The sequence below is a fragment of the Emys orbicularis genome, chromosome 2 (genome assembly GCF_028017835.1).
Source record: "Emys orbicularis isolate rEmyOrb1 chromosome 2, rEmyOrb1.hap1, whole genome shotgun sequence".
NCBI lineage: Eukaryota > Metazoa > Chordata > Testudines > Emydidae > Emys > Emys orbicularis.
The window spans coordinates 94,016,322-94,031,739 of NC_088684.1; the positions used below are offsets into that span (position 1 = coordinate 94,016,322).

The following is a 15,418-nucleotide window of genomic DNA, read 5'->3' on the forward strand; positions in this document are numbered from 1 at the left end:
CAGAAACCATCTTCGCTGGGTATTCTGTATCATGGGGGAGGATGAAGAGGAGGTGATACCGCCCCAAAACATGTTGATCTTGCTGCAGATTATCCTAAGGGGTGATGTGTGCCCTGATGCCCTGGCCCTCTCCCTACCTTCATCCCTGCAGAGGAGCCCTCCACAGGGTCTGAGAAATAGGATTTGGATACTGCTGATGTGGCAAACACCCATTTCATGCACTTATGGGGAGACTTGCATTGGGAGGCCCTCTTCCTCAGGTTATAATGTGGCACAGTGGACCTGACCCACCAAGGACCTCCACATGGACACATTCAATGACAGTAGGGCTCTGCAGAGCTTCAAGTGTGCACCTATGTGGTGGTCCTTGCAGGATTGGGGCCTGTATGTTTACTTTACATTTACATTGTTTATTAACTTACACAGAGTATTTTCAAATATTGGGGGGAGGGGTGGGAAACAATTCTTTTTATCACATTGTGCTTTCCCAATTTGAGACTTTCACTTTACCTTGAAGAAAACATAGCTTCTCCTATTATTGTTCTCTGTATACCAGGGATAACATTGAGTTCCCAGGAATAGATGGCAATGTCAGAAATTACAGCCTCATAAAACCTTAAATACACCATAAAAATAATATATGAAAGTAGGGAACTATAAGGGCGCCTTACATATTGCGATGCCAGGTTTAGCAGCACTACAATAAAATATGCAATACCTTTTTATTTGATAGTGGGTGAGAAAGTAAACAAGTGTAACTTAAATATAGCTATGTTATAAACAATTAAGATTTTCCCTGGGGGCAGGCGAAGATTGGGACATGGAATTTTATGCTTTTTGGTTTTTAATAGGTCTATGAACATAAGAACGACCATACTGGGTCAGACCAAAGGTCCATCTAGCCCAGTATCCTGTCTTCCGACAGTGGCCAATGCTAGGTGCCCAAGAGGGAATGAACAGAACAGGTAATCATCAAGTGATCCCTCCCCTGTTTCCCATTCCCAGCTTCTGGCAAACAGAGGCTAGGGACACCATCCCTGCACATCCTGGCTAATAGCCATTGATGAACCTATCCTCCTTCCTTTTTGAACCCTGCTATAGTCTTGGCCTTCACAACATCCTCTGGCAGGGAGTTTGAAATAAGATTGATAAAGGTCCCAGATCTCTACTTAGAGAAGTTTTACAAAATAGATTGTAGCAGTTTTATGATGGGGTAAAATTTCAGAAGTTTGCACATTGTGGGTCCTCAGAGACATATAATAGCTCCAGGAGTTGTGCTCAGCTCTCTGAGGGCAGAGTTTAAATGCATGAATGAAGTCCATTCGTGCAGGAGACAAAGGGTGGTTCCTCAGCCAGTTGCTGTCAATGGAAGTTTTGCTATTGACTTCAATAGGGCCTGTTCAAACTGGAACAGGTTCAGAGAAGGGCTACTAGGATGATCCGAGGAACAGAAAACCTGTCTTATGAAAGGAGACTCAAAGAGCTTGGCTTGTTTAGCCTAACCAAAAGAAGGCTGAGGGGAGATATGATTGCTTTCTATAAATATATCAGAGGAATAAATGCCAGGGAGGGAGAGGAATTATTTAAGCTCAGTACCAATGTGGACACAAGAACAAATGGATATAAACTGGCCATCAGAAAGTTTAGACTTGAAATTAGACAAAGGTTTCTAACCATCAGAGGAGTGAAGTTCTGGAACAGCCTTTCAAGGGGAGTAGAGGAGGCAAAAGACAGATCTGGCTTCAAGACTAAGCTTGATAAGTTTATGGAGGGGATGGTATAATGGGATAGCCTAATTTTGGCAATTAATTAGTCTTTGACTACTAGCGGTAAATATGCCCAATGGCTTGTGATGGGATGTTAGATGGGGTGGGATCTGAGTTACTACAGAGAATTCTTTCCTGGGTGTCTGGCTGGTGAGTCTTGCCCACATGCTCAGGGTTTAGCTGATCGCCATATTTGGGGTCGGGAAGGAATTTTCCTCCAGGGCAGATTGGCAGAAGCCCTGGGGGGTTTTCGCCTTCCTCTGCAGCATGGGGCACGGGTCACTTGCTGGAAGATTCTCTGCACCTTGAAGTCTTTAAACCATGATTTAAGGACTTCAGTTGCTCAGACACAGGTTTGATACAGGAGTGGGTGGGTGAGATTCTGTGGCCTGCGTTGTGCAGAAGGTCAGACTAGATGATCATAATGGTCCCTTCCGACCTTAAAGTCTATGATTCTATGATTTCACCCAGAATTTTCCTGTGGGACAGTTACATGACTGTGGAATTCACTCCTGCAGGACCACAAAGCCATCATCAGCATCCCACTTTCGATTCCAACTGTAACCTTGCCTTCACGTATACAAGAAGTATAACCCTCCAATCAGTGCACGTTGTGTGTCTCATACTGTGCTCTATCCACAGAAGATACAAATCTGTTACAGCTCCCAGTCCCAGGATTTAGTCCCTTAGCTCAAACCTTGGAAGGTCAGACTTTTAGATCTCAGAGTCCAAGTGGTGATGAAGATGACAGTCAGTACAAAAGCACTGAGCATATCATACACAAACATTCTGTATGCAATTTTCTCTCTAGGGAGAGGAACTACACATAACACATTAGTCTCATCATGCTCTTAAATGCATCACTGAAAGGTGTTCAGGTGGCTCATTGATCAGTACAGTATTAGAACCTGAAGAGAATACATATAGGCAAATGAGCATGTGTGCAGACACATATTCGCAGCACAGAAGGGGCGATCATGCACAGTGACAATTTAACAACAGAGGGAAGCAGGAGGATTTTCAGTCATCATGACCCTTTTCCTGAGTCTTTTCAGGCTTAATTCTGTGTTGGAAACTCCAGGGGTGTCCTGTTCCCTCAAGATAATCAGTGCATCTATCTGCTGAACAACACTCTGGTTATGGCCCATATAAAGCTAGTGTTGGATTCTTACTGCTGGGGTCTGTCTGGGTTGTCATTATAGTGATTTCTGGTTATCTGCTAATTACATTCCACAGTTCCAAACTGTAGCATTGGAATCTTACTCATTTCTCATCTCTCTAGCAGGTAGCAAGAGCTTTGAGACCTGCATTCTGACGCTAACTGCCCTCTTCCTTTTTCTCAGCCTGACAAATGAAATTAGAGTATAAAATATTATACCCATGATAAGATGGAATTGTGCCTGAGGGCTGAGTGACAGCTATCATAATATGATCCTTTAGGTATCTTCTTTTCAAGCTTAATTTGCATGTTTCATATTGGTGAGGAGACTGGGGGCTTGAAGAAGGGAGAGGTTGTTTGTTAGTGTGCAGTATTTATCTATATTGTTGGGTTTATATTTACTCTATGACACAGTCTGTTTTAATGATCTAATTGTTTTTTAAAAAATGTTTAGAGCTAGGACTTCAGTTCATTTTTATACTGCTTATAATTTTTTTCTTGTTTAAACAAGGAATTTCACCATGAAATTGTGTGTGAATCACTTTTGTGTGTGAATCACTGGAATCCTCCAAGTTATTAGGTTTTTAGAGTAATTCGGATGTTGGGTTGACTCTTAGGAAAGATTTACTAATGTTATTTTTAGAAAGTAAATAAAATCTTTTCTATATTTCAGTAAATTGGTCTCCTGAACATCTTCAGTATTTGTATACACATGTTTCCAAGAGAATGTCTTTGTCAGCTGTGGCCTTTTGAACTCTCCCTTAGAACTCAATTCAAAATGCAGCAAATAACAAAATAATGTTTCCAATCATTTTAGGTGACAACCTTCCACCACACAAGGAAGCTTTATTTCAAACAGACTCACTATTTCACTGAAAAGAGTATGTATGATGAATTATTCAACATGCCTAGTCACCAAACTTTTATACCATCCTCTGTTCCTCAATAGACAGCTCAGGCTCAATTTTTATTTTGTTCAAAGCTAAATGAAATCATTATCCAAATTCTCCCCAACAAGCCATTACACTTCTTTAAGTAAAATAAGCAAACTAACTCAAACCAGAAAACAAATTCAGAGTAAAGACTCCCTAAGCATTGCTAACCACTCCTCTATGGCTAGCAGACACTCCTGAATACCTAGGTCTGAATGTGTGAGAAAATACCATCTCCTCAGAAATTAGAAAAGTAAAAGTAGGAAAAAGCATAAAAAAGACTTGAAATACTTACCAACAAAACCAGGAGGAGATACAGCAAGCAGAAGCCAGTTGCAAAATGGCCACTATGGTGTGATAGCAGCTTGAGTCTGCTAAGTTTAAAGGGCCAGCCTTCAAATAATATGCCTAGAGAAGTTTTTACAAGAGAAATCTGCTACATTAGAAAAAGTCAGTAGGGACTACGTAATACAAATGCAGCATTTTGTATAGCTCTGCTATGCCATATGTTATTTTATATGGCATGTTGTAATAAGCAGGTACCATAGGGAAAATCTGAATGTCATTGTTTTCTGGGGTGGGAGGTGGAAGCAGCTTACTATTGAATGGATCTTGTCTACTTACTTGAATAACTGTTGGAATTGCAGAATTGGTCCCTTAACAGGGGCCTGAAAACAAAAGAAAAAATATGACCTTTACTGCTCCTTATGGTAAATAAGCATGACTTGATTAAAACAAAAAATCCCTTTTTTAACTTTAAGGAATGTCTGGTCTGGACATTTCACTTTCCAGTGGAGGACTGTTCAGAAAATAGTGACATCGCAAGAAACAGAAATCTGAACTGTAGTTTTTGAATGAAAAGTGCAATATATATGCAAAAATCATTACTGTTAAACTTTTAAAGAACAGATTGTCTGAAACAGAGGTTGAACTCCCCCACTCTAAATTACCAAAGTGCTAATCCCTAGGAGTGATCTCATGATGATACTATCAATACAACCTGTCATGCAGAGTTAACATATACGGACAGAAATGCCCCATGCTAACAGCACTCAGAGCTAGCATCACATTTCTATCCCACACATATGTGTAGTGTATCTCTTCCCAGTGATACTAGCACTGAGCACTGGTATCACAAAAAGGATCATGATGTGATTCAAGTATCTCTTTATTTTGTTATAAAACAGGGTTTATTTCTTTTCTCTTGTGGGCATCTACATGAATTTAATACTGCCAGGATTATTATGAGAGACTATCCTTGTCAGCTGTGGCCCTTTGAACTTTCCTTTAGAACTCAATTCAAACAAAAAGAGTAGCAAAAAATGTTTCCAATCATTCTAGGTGACAACATTCTGCTGTACGGGGAAGCTTGATCTAAAATAGGATTTACTATTTCACTGAAAAGAGAGCATATGTTATGAATTATTCAAAGTTTCCAGTCAACAACCTTTTATACCATCTTCTATCCCAGGATAGATGGCCCAGGCTCAAGAACTATATTTGTCAACAATAAACTAAATCTGCTGCCCAAATCCCACACTGACAAAGTGTTAAACTGCTTGTATATTGTTATGGCTGTCATTTAAAGCAACTAAAGGAAGGAAATTCAAAGTTAGAACTGTTCGAGCATTCTTAACTCACCCTGTTGTGTCGAAGAATTTCAGGAACTCAGAACAATGGCTATATTACAAAAAGTACTGTAGACTCAAGAATACTAAGCCACACCAAGGTCCATAAAGAGTAGAATTAGTGCTATAGCAATAATTCTGGGTTTCACTGTTTTTGTTTAAATTACAGTCTTTCAGCTGTAACCTTATTTCAATGGAGGAGACTTGAGTAACACAACTCTCATGTACTGGGAATGCAAACAAAATGGGCCCAAATTTCTGCTGCTGAAAGTCAGTTGGCCTCATTAGAATTATACCAGCAGAAAATTCAGCCCATAGGTAATGCTCTTATGTGTTGTTTCTTTTATATATTTGTGTATTTTGTGTTGTTTCTTTTGTGTATTTTTGTTTTTAAAAAAGTAGTATTTAAAAATAAAGGGAAAGAAAACAAATAAATAATCACAAAAAATCTCACAGCTCTTCTCCTACACTGAAAAACAAAAAACAAGCCAAAGATATAACCTCTTTTATACCATTGTCTAATAGGATGTGGATAGAACTCTGATTTTTTCCCCCCATTTGCATTCATTTCAATGAACAAATTTTCCCGGGATTTTGCATACTGTTCTCCTACACCTTGATCTACAGTTGCAATTGAAGGTATTGACTCAACAGTTAGGGGGAGAGTTTCCCAGACACAAAAAGCAGTTAAGTACCCAATTTCCACCGAAAGTCAATGCAAACAGGGAGCCTGAATCCCCTTTGTGTCTCCAAAAATATCCCCCTAGAGCTCTTACTTTATTAAGGCAAAATTCTCCCTCCACAGCTGATCTAGACTTCCAAAATTCTGTGTTGCCCCCAGGCACTCATGTCATTGATGTCAGGGGTTTTTTTAGTGCCTATGATGAAATCAGACAATCCAAACACACAACTGATAGTTCAGAATAAGACCAACCAGCAAGTAAGATTTGGAGGTTGATGGTAGTGTGGGGAGAGGGGTTGTTTAACTTGCTATGTCTCAAATTAGAAAGGAAAATAGGGGAGAAAAGGGGAAATCCCTAGGGTTGGTCTCATGATGATACTATTTTCTTTTACTTCTTAGAAATTTCTGGGAACAGGGTATTTAAGGATCCTTGTAACATTGACAAACAATGACATCTATGAATATAATAACTATGTCAAATATTGTAGTCTAAACTCTGCCCTAATATAGTCAAGTAGAATCAGTGAATTCCTCCTTAATGGGGTCCCAGAGCCCAGGCTGCAGCCCGCGCCCAAACATCTACTCCACCAGGGCCGGCTCTAGGTTTTTTGCCGCCCCAAGCAAAAAAAATTTTGGCTGCCCCCCGTCCCAGCCCAATAGTAAGAGGTTTTATAGCCATATAAATAGGAAGAAAACAAAGAAAGAAGAAGTGGGACCGCTTAAGACTGTAGATGGAGTGGAGATTAAGGATAATCTAGGCATGGCACAATATCTAAACGAATATTTTGCATCAGTCTTTAATGAGGCTAATGAAGGACTCAGGAATAGTGGCAGCGTGACGGATGGGAATAAAGGAGGGGGGGTTGACATTACCGTATCCGAGGTAGAAGCCAAACTCAAACAGCTTAATGGGACTAAATCGGGCGGACCGGATGATCTTCATGCGAGAATATTAAAGGAACTGGCGCGAGAAATTGCAAGCCCGTTAGCGATAATTTTTAATGAATCTGTAAACTCGGGGGTGGTACCATTGGACTGGAGAATAGCTAATGTGGTTCCTATTTTCAAGAAGGGGAAAAAAAGTGACCCGGGTAACTACAGGCCTGTTAGTTTAACATCTGTAATATGCAAGGTCTTGGAAAAATTTTTGAAGGAGAAAGTAGTTAAGGACCTTGAGGTCAATGGCAATTGGGACAAATTACAACACGGTTTTACGAAAGGTAGATCGTGCCAAACCAACCTGATCTCCTTCTTTGAGAAAGTAACAGATTTTTTAGATAAAGGAAATGCAGTGGATCTAATATACCTCGATTTCAGTAAAGCGTTTGATACAGTACCGCATGAGGAGTTATTGGTTAAATTGGAAAAGATGGGAATCGATATGAAAATCCAGAGGTGGATAAAGAACTGGTTAAAGGGGAGACTTCAACGGGTCGTACTGAAAGGTGAACTGTCAAGTTGGAGGGAGATTACCAGTGGAGTTCCTCAAGGTTCCGTTTTGGGTCTGATTTTATTTAATCTATTTATTACTGACCTTGGAACCGAATGTAGGAGTGGGCTGATAAAGTTTGCGGATGATACAAAGTTGGGAGGTATTGCCAATTCGGAGAAGGATCGGGATATCCTGCAGGGAGATTTGGATGACCTTGTAAACTGGAGTAATAGTAATAGGATGAAATTTAATAGTGAGAAGTGTAAGGTGATGCATTTAGGGATGACTAACAAGAATTTTAGTTATAAGCTGGGGACGCATCGGTTGGAAGTAACGGAAGAGGAGAAGGACCTCGGAGTCCTGGTTGATCGCAAGATGACTATGAGTCGGCAATGTGACGTGGCCGTGAAAAAAGCTAATGCGGTCCTGGGATGCATTAGGCGAGGTATTTCTAGTAGGGATAAGGAGGTGCTGGTTCCATTATACAAGGCACTGGTGAGACCTCATTTGGAGTACTGTGTGCAGTTCTGGTCTCCCATGTTTAAAAGGGATGAATACAAACTGGAACGGGAACAGAGAAGGGCCACTAAGATGATCCGAGGAATGGAAAACCTGTCGTATGAAAGGAGACTCGAGGAGCTCGGTTTGTTTACCTTAACCAAAAGAAGGCTGAAGGGGGATATGATTGCTCTCTTTAAATATATCAGAGGGAGGGAGAGGAATTATTTCAGCTCAGTACTAATGTGGACACGAGAACAAATGGATATAAACTGGCCGTCGGGAAGTTTAGGCTTGAAATTAGACAAAGGTTTCTAACCGTCAGAGGGGTGAAGTTCTGGAACAACCTTCCGAGGGAAATAGTGGGGGCAAAAGACCTCTCTGGCTTTAAGATTAAGCTTGATAAGTTTATGGAGGGGATGGTTTGATGGGATAACGTGATTTTAGTCAATAGGTCAATAACGTGCCATCGCTGGTAATTAGTAACAATGATCAATGATGGGATATTAAAAGTTACTACAGAGAACTTTTTTCCGGAGGGTCTGGCTGGAGAATCTTGCTCGCATGCTCGGGGTTCAGCTGATCGCCATATTTGGGGTCGGGAAGGAATTTTCTTCCAGGGTAGATTGGCAGAGGCCCTGGAGGTTTTTCGCCTTCCTCCGCAGCATGGGGCAGGGGTCGCTTGCTGGAGGATTCTCTGCGACTTGAAGTCTTTAAATCATGTTTTGAGGACTTCAACAGCTGAGTCAAGGGAGAGAATTATTCCAAGAGTGGGTGGGTCAGCTTTTGTGGCCTGCATCATGCAGGAGGTCAGACTAGATGATCATAATGGTCTCTTCTGACCTTAAAGTCTATGAGTCTATGAGTCTATGAGTCCTCGCCGCACCCCTCTGCTGCCCCAACCCTGGGCTCTCCCCCACCACCCGCACCACCCGCCCTGGGCTCTCCCCCCCCCCACCCGCACCCCCCTGCCGCCCCAGCCCTGGGCTCTTCCCCCCCCCCCCCTGCACCCTCCTTCCGCCGCAGCCCTGGGTCACTGGTAACTTGCTCCCAGGGAGGATCATTCAGCAGGAATTTTGGATGTGCACAGAACACAGACAGGATTGGTTCCCATATGGTTGCAGAACTGCAATAAAGTGGAACAATTTTCAGCTTGTATGATTGGAGGATATCTGGATGCATATTATAAGACTGTCCTACATAAATGAGGAAAAGTTGAGGTGCCTTTATTATTCTTTTGTTCCACTCTTTCTTTCTATGGGGAATTTGCCAATGCAATATCACTGTCTTCCTTTTAAACAAACAAACAAACAAACAAAAGGCAATGGCTGTTGAAAATAGCAATTCCAGTCCTAATAACCACTGGGAAGCATTTCTTGCTCAATTTTATCCTACTTTTTCTACAGAAAGTTACAGTGGATCAGTATATTTGATTTGGGAGAAATGAAGTAGCAGCTGGCCAAACTGAGGTTGAGCACTCCTGAATTTTGAGGTGTTCAAATCTGAAGGCAGGTGATGGGGGGGGGGGGCGAGGGGCTGTGGCTCCACAGGGGAGCATGGCAGCATGTATGCAGCAGCGTGTCTGGCGCTGCGCGAAGCCAGACACGCTGGTCTGAGTGGCACGGTAAGGGGGCTGGGGGGTTGGAGAAGGGTTAGGAGGTTCCAAGGGGGCAGTCAAGGGACAGGGAGAAGGGGGGGGGTTGGATGGGTCAGGGGTTCGGGGGGGGGGAAGTCAGGGGACAGGCAGCAGTTGGATAGGCATGGGAGTCCCAGGGGTTTGTCAGGGGACAGGTAGGGGGTGGGGTCCTAGGGGGGAAGTTGGGGGGGGTCTCAGGAGGGGGCAGTTGGGGACAAGGAGAAGGGAGGCTTAGATAGGGGGTGGGGTCCCGGGAGGGGGCAATCAGGGGACAAGAACCAGGGGCTTAGATAGGGGGTGGGGTCCTGGGGAGGAGTTGGGGCAGGGGTCCCGGGAGGGGGTGATCAGGGGACAGGGGGGTTAGATGGGTTGGGGTTTCTGTGGGGGGCAGTCGGAGGGAGTGGATGGTGGCAGGGTGGGGCTACCCTCCCTTCCCATGGAGTGTCCTATTTTTTGAATGTTAAAATATGGTATCCCTACCCTTCCCAGTGCAGCTCTCCATTCAAAGCAGGCTGCAGCGTGAGGTCTCAGCTTCCTCACTCCCTCCCCCTCTTTCCTGTTGGTAGTGGCCAAGGGAATGCTGGGAAATGTAGTTCTTTCCCTGCTCCAGGGCTGGCTCTATAGGCAGGGAGCTAACCAAGGAACTACAACTCCCAGGGCCCCCTGTTGGTTCTCAGCTCCCATGCTGGATCCCTGCCGCCCCTGCAAATGGGCTGCCCCAAGCACGTGCTTGCTTTGCTGGTGCCTAGAGCCGCCCCTGTACTCCACAATTTTATGGCCCCACAGCTGACACAGGCCAGCCACAAGTGTTTCATTGCAGTGCAGATATACCCCCTAGGAGCCATATGCATATGTGTAGACTCCATTGAACACAATGGGACTAACTTACACCAGTTCACCATGATTCACCGTACAAAGAAACAACAACATCCCCAAAACATTGTCCCTTTCAGTTATGTTCATATCTAATTCACAAACTCTTTGAAAAAGAACAGATTTTTTTTAAATAATCCTTTTAAAGCTCACACCCTCCTAACCCAAGTTTTTCTTCTTCTTAATTCAAACAGTATAACACATAAGATGTAAGATAGGATCTCAGTTTTCCTTCTAATATAACAATCATATCACAGTGTGGAGATGTAGCCCCAGACAGCGCTTACATTTCTAGTTTTCTTTTGAAATGTCATTCGGTATGATGTTTTCAGCTCAGGATCAGGCTCCCTAGTTTCATGTTTTAATATAACATTTTTTTTCTTCTGAGGAATGAGGGTCATTTCTATTAAAAAATAAGTGATCATAGATAGATGTACTATCAGCTCTATCAGATGCTACACCAATCAGTTCTTAGCATTTATACTTTATCTCAGGCACTTTAAAATTGTTATCGGAGTAAAAAATAGCTATTGAGATGAAATCCAGCTACATTAGCCTCTCTCTTCTGGTATAACTTCTGTCATAATCTCTGTGATATGAAATAGAATATTAGGGCTGGAATGATTCCTGATTTATTTATTATTTTTTCTAGGAAAGATTCTTGTATTTCTTTATCATTTACAAGAGGTGCTCATTAAGCTGTCACCTGCTAGTGCTAATGGTTATAATTCCACTGCTTCTTCTCAAAGGTGGCTCCGTTCTTTAGTCTAATTTACCTTTAAAGAATTTTGATATGACTTTTTAAAACTACATATGTAAAAGGAGGGAAATCGACATCAATTATACAAAGGCACGCACGGAGGCATCTTTATAGATATCTGCCAGTGCCACCCACACTTTAAACAATTACAATAACACTCATACTTACAATTTTATATTCATCTCAAGAATAAGTTAATGTTCAAGTAACATATGATAATTATAAAAGTATCAACATAACATATAAAAATATGTTAAAAGAATGTTATTAAGGTTGCGAAGTTGAGGACTTGAAGGTTACGAAACGACAGAGTTGCCTGTGCAATTTGTTATTTCTTCTAATACATAATACTAGTACTTGGTAAAAGCACTGTCACTAAGACTGTAAACAACTCCAGAAAGGAACCCCCCCATCTCCCTGGGTAATATATATATATATATACTGGCTCAAACTGGGTTTTCCAGAGACTAGGAGACCAAATATGAACAGATGAGTTTAAACAGACTGATTAGCCTCATTGAGATTTAGCAAATGTACAGGACCTTCTTCTCAAAGAAAGGCCCCAACACTTGCGGAAGGGTTGGTGGGGATATTGGTCTATCAAGTTATATCTACATTTTAAAAAAACAACAAAAAAACCCACCCATAGCAGCCAGTCTCAGAGCTTGGGTCTGTAGACTCAGGCTCACGCTATGGCACTAAAAATAGCAGTGTATATGTTCCTGCATGGGCTGATGCTTGGGCCGTGAGAATCAACTCTGTTGCTGGGTTTCAGAGCCCAAGCAGAAATGTCTATACTGCTATTTTTAGCACCATAGAGTGAGCCCTGCAAGTCCGAGTCTGTAGGCCTAGACTCTGAGACTCACTGCTGCATTTTTTGTGGGCTTTTTTCCGTGTAGACGTACCGACAGACTCCCCATGTGGAAGATGAGTGATTTCAGGTAGGTTGATTAGTATATGTGTAGGAACTTTTGTTATTTGTATGTATTTTTTCTGCCATTTTTTTAATCCTAAGAACAGATGTACTCCTCTGAGAAAGAGCTGTGTGCTAACTTGTAACACTCTGTAACACATTCTGTTCATAGATACCACAGGGTATGACAAGGGGCTGTGGAGCCTTAAAACCCTCAGTCAGAAAGGAGAGAGATGTAGGTCTCCACCCAAGAGAGGTGGTGACTAGGGGCTGGTCTTCACTACCCGCCCGGATCGGCGGGTAGAAATCGATCTCTCGGGGATCGATATATCGCGTCTCGTCGGGATGCGATAATCGATCCCTGAATCGACGCGTGTACTCCACCAGCCCAGGTAGGAGTAAGCGCCGTCGACGGGGGAGCCGCGGCGGTCGATTTGCTGCCGTCCTCACAGCGGGGTAAGTCGGATCAGATACGTCGAATTCAGCTACGCTATTCTCGTAGCTGAATTTGCGTATCTGAAATCGATCCCCCCCGTAGTGTAGACGTAGCCTAGGAGTCTGAAACCTAATGTGGGTGCCGTTGAGGGACCACATGTGTGTGTGTGTGTGGGGGGGGGGTGTACAGAATTTAAGTACAGTTACTCTGAAACTGTGACAGTCATGATGCATCTTTTCTTCTTGGAAAACATTTTATTGGCATAAAGAAGAGAACAGTAGGTGGTGGGACTTTTGTCTTATGACCCATGGCAGTATCTATTCTCAAGCCCCACAGTGCTGTATATAGTACATTACATAGACATCAAGAAATATAACTCAGTAATGACCTAGATAGTGTAATGGTGTTGGATTTCTAATTTTTAGTCATTATTTTTATGACAGGATTCAAATCTATTGCAAATTACAAGAGTATAAACCTACATCTCTTTTTTTAGTCATTTGTATACTTTGTCGACCCAACAGGATCCAAAACACCAAATTTGATGCAATTACCACCACCTCCTTTAAGGGAGGGGAAGAGATGTGTTGCTAGTTCTGCCATACATCAGAAAGGAGGTGTATTTACAGAACAGCAGGGAACCTCAGAAGTCAATCTACACAACCTGGCTGTAGCCTGAAATGATACTATAACTTTACTTTGATGTACACTAACAGTTGTGACACTGAATAGAATTGATTTTTTAAATTGCATTTCCATGAGACATAGTACACTAATATAGCCTCACTATTATTTCTTTACTTCATTCCTATTTTATCATACATGCTTTATCATTGCAAGCTTTAATTAATTTGCATAAAATTGGTTTTATATGACCTGCAAGAGGTTTTCTCACTAACTTAGGTGCACTTATATGTCCAATTATCTAGGTCTCAGGAAAGTATAATGAATGCTACATACTAATGAAGAGAGAAAAAAAGGACACTTCCATTTTAAAATAACATGATTAATCAGAAATGTTTAAATTAAGCCAAATTTATATTTTGGCAAAATAAGATATACGGACAGTCATCATATCAAGGCAATACTTGCTATAACTAACAGTGAAATGAATTGTACTCACTCATAGACCTCACAATAAGATGACAATGAGGCATAACAATAAACATTTCCATACACCTGGCAAGAATAATCATTTCTTCCAGATAAGTGTCTGGCTGTGTTGGGGAAAGGTTACATCCCCTACTTCCCATCTGCTGCCCTTTTATACAATTACCAGCAGTCACTTTGTAAAATGTTAAAAGCACACAAAGAGTGAGGGTATATTGCCCCAACAATTAATTTTGAGGAATGTTTTAATGATCGTGCACATAGATAGCACCTGGCATCCAAACAGATTCCCAAGGCACTTTACAAACTTTTGCTAACTGATTGGATGCACAAGGATCACAATATCCTCAATCTGAAATAGTTACCAACAGGTTCTTTAGGCAGTAAAGAACTAGGTGATTGGCTGTATAGGACAACATACATGATGCCTGGACCTTACCCCAAGACCCCAGAGGAAAGGGCAGCTGCTGCTAAGAAATACAACATGAGGGTGGAGGACTATGAGGACTATGAGCCACATCCGGATGACGACATAGGGTATGGTGATTATCCCAAACTTCCTGACCGACCTCATCATGAAAGAGACCCCTGGTATCAGTGGGACTACCCCATCTGAGACAAAACTGGAGAGAGCCAATGTACTGGCACTTTGATATGTTTCTCCGGACCCGTGTTGACACATCCCCCACTGTGGTACACTGGCACTCTATGTGCAATCACTTCTTCCTCTTTATTGGCTTTGTGCTGTTTATGTTCTGGCTTGGAGAAATGTACCCATCCTACATACCTATGGGACTGAAGCAGTATCCTTACAATAACCTGTACCTGGAGCAAGGGGGCGATCCCAGCAAAGAGCCCCCAGAGGTGAAGAACTATGAAATCTGAAAGATGCATGGAAATGTAGCTCTTTTCCAGAGTGTTCACTGCAGGATGCACTAACCACATGTTCTCTTAGACATTTACTCTTAATGAAATATATTGTGAAAACTCTTGTGGTGGATTTCTTTTCTTTGAAGAGGCAATAAAGTGGGCACTACTCATGTATCTGCAACTTTAGGTACCTAAGTGTCTTTGAATATCTATCTCTATATGCCAAAGTCAGTTGCACTTAGGCACCTAATGTTGCTTTTTAAAAATAGTACTCAGTTACTTTCGGAAAATGTAACCTAGATTTTATTTCAAATTTAAATAAAGTCACAAAATCAAAATAGAGTCTTTAAATGATTTCCAAATGCTGATTTGGGAAAATTAAAACAAATAGTGTTCAAAAACTTTTCACCTTGACCTGCATTCATTTGGAGGGCTTGTTGGATTTTGCTCAGAATGCTTTATTAAAAAATGAAACATAATAAAACAAAACCAACACACACAAACACACCACAGTGACCTTCAGCAGACATTCAGCAGGACCTGACGAAATTCTGATTGAAGAAAGATTGATTCTCTAAAGTTTGAGTGGTCAGACATGCACTGAATTTGTTGAGGTTCATTGCAACATCCTAGAAAGTATTTTCAGCCTTTCTATCCTAATGAGCTTATTAGTAAAAGGCTGAAAGGATCACAGATTGTCTATCAAGAAAGATTGTCAGTCAC

At 41.8% G+C, this 15,418-nt stretch overlaps 1 protein-coding gene across 1 annotated transcript; it reads left to right on the forward strand.

Moving 5' to 3' along the window:
* The first annotated feature begins 14,246 nt into the window (after nucleotides 1-14,246).
* Nucleotides 14,247-14,710, forward strand: LOC135874897 (NADH dehydrogenase [ubiquinone] 1 beta subcomplex subunit 8, mitochondrial-like). The gene is given in 2 exon segments (XM_065399848.1): nucleotides 14,247-14,433; nucleotides 14,436-14,710. Coding segments are annotated over 2 exon segments (462 nt in total).
* Nucleotides 14,711-15,418: the final 708 nt, after the last annotated feature.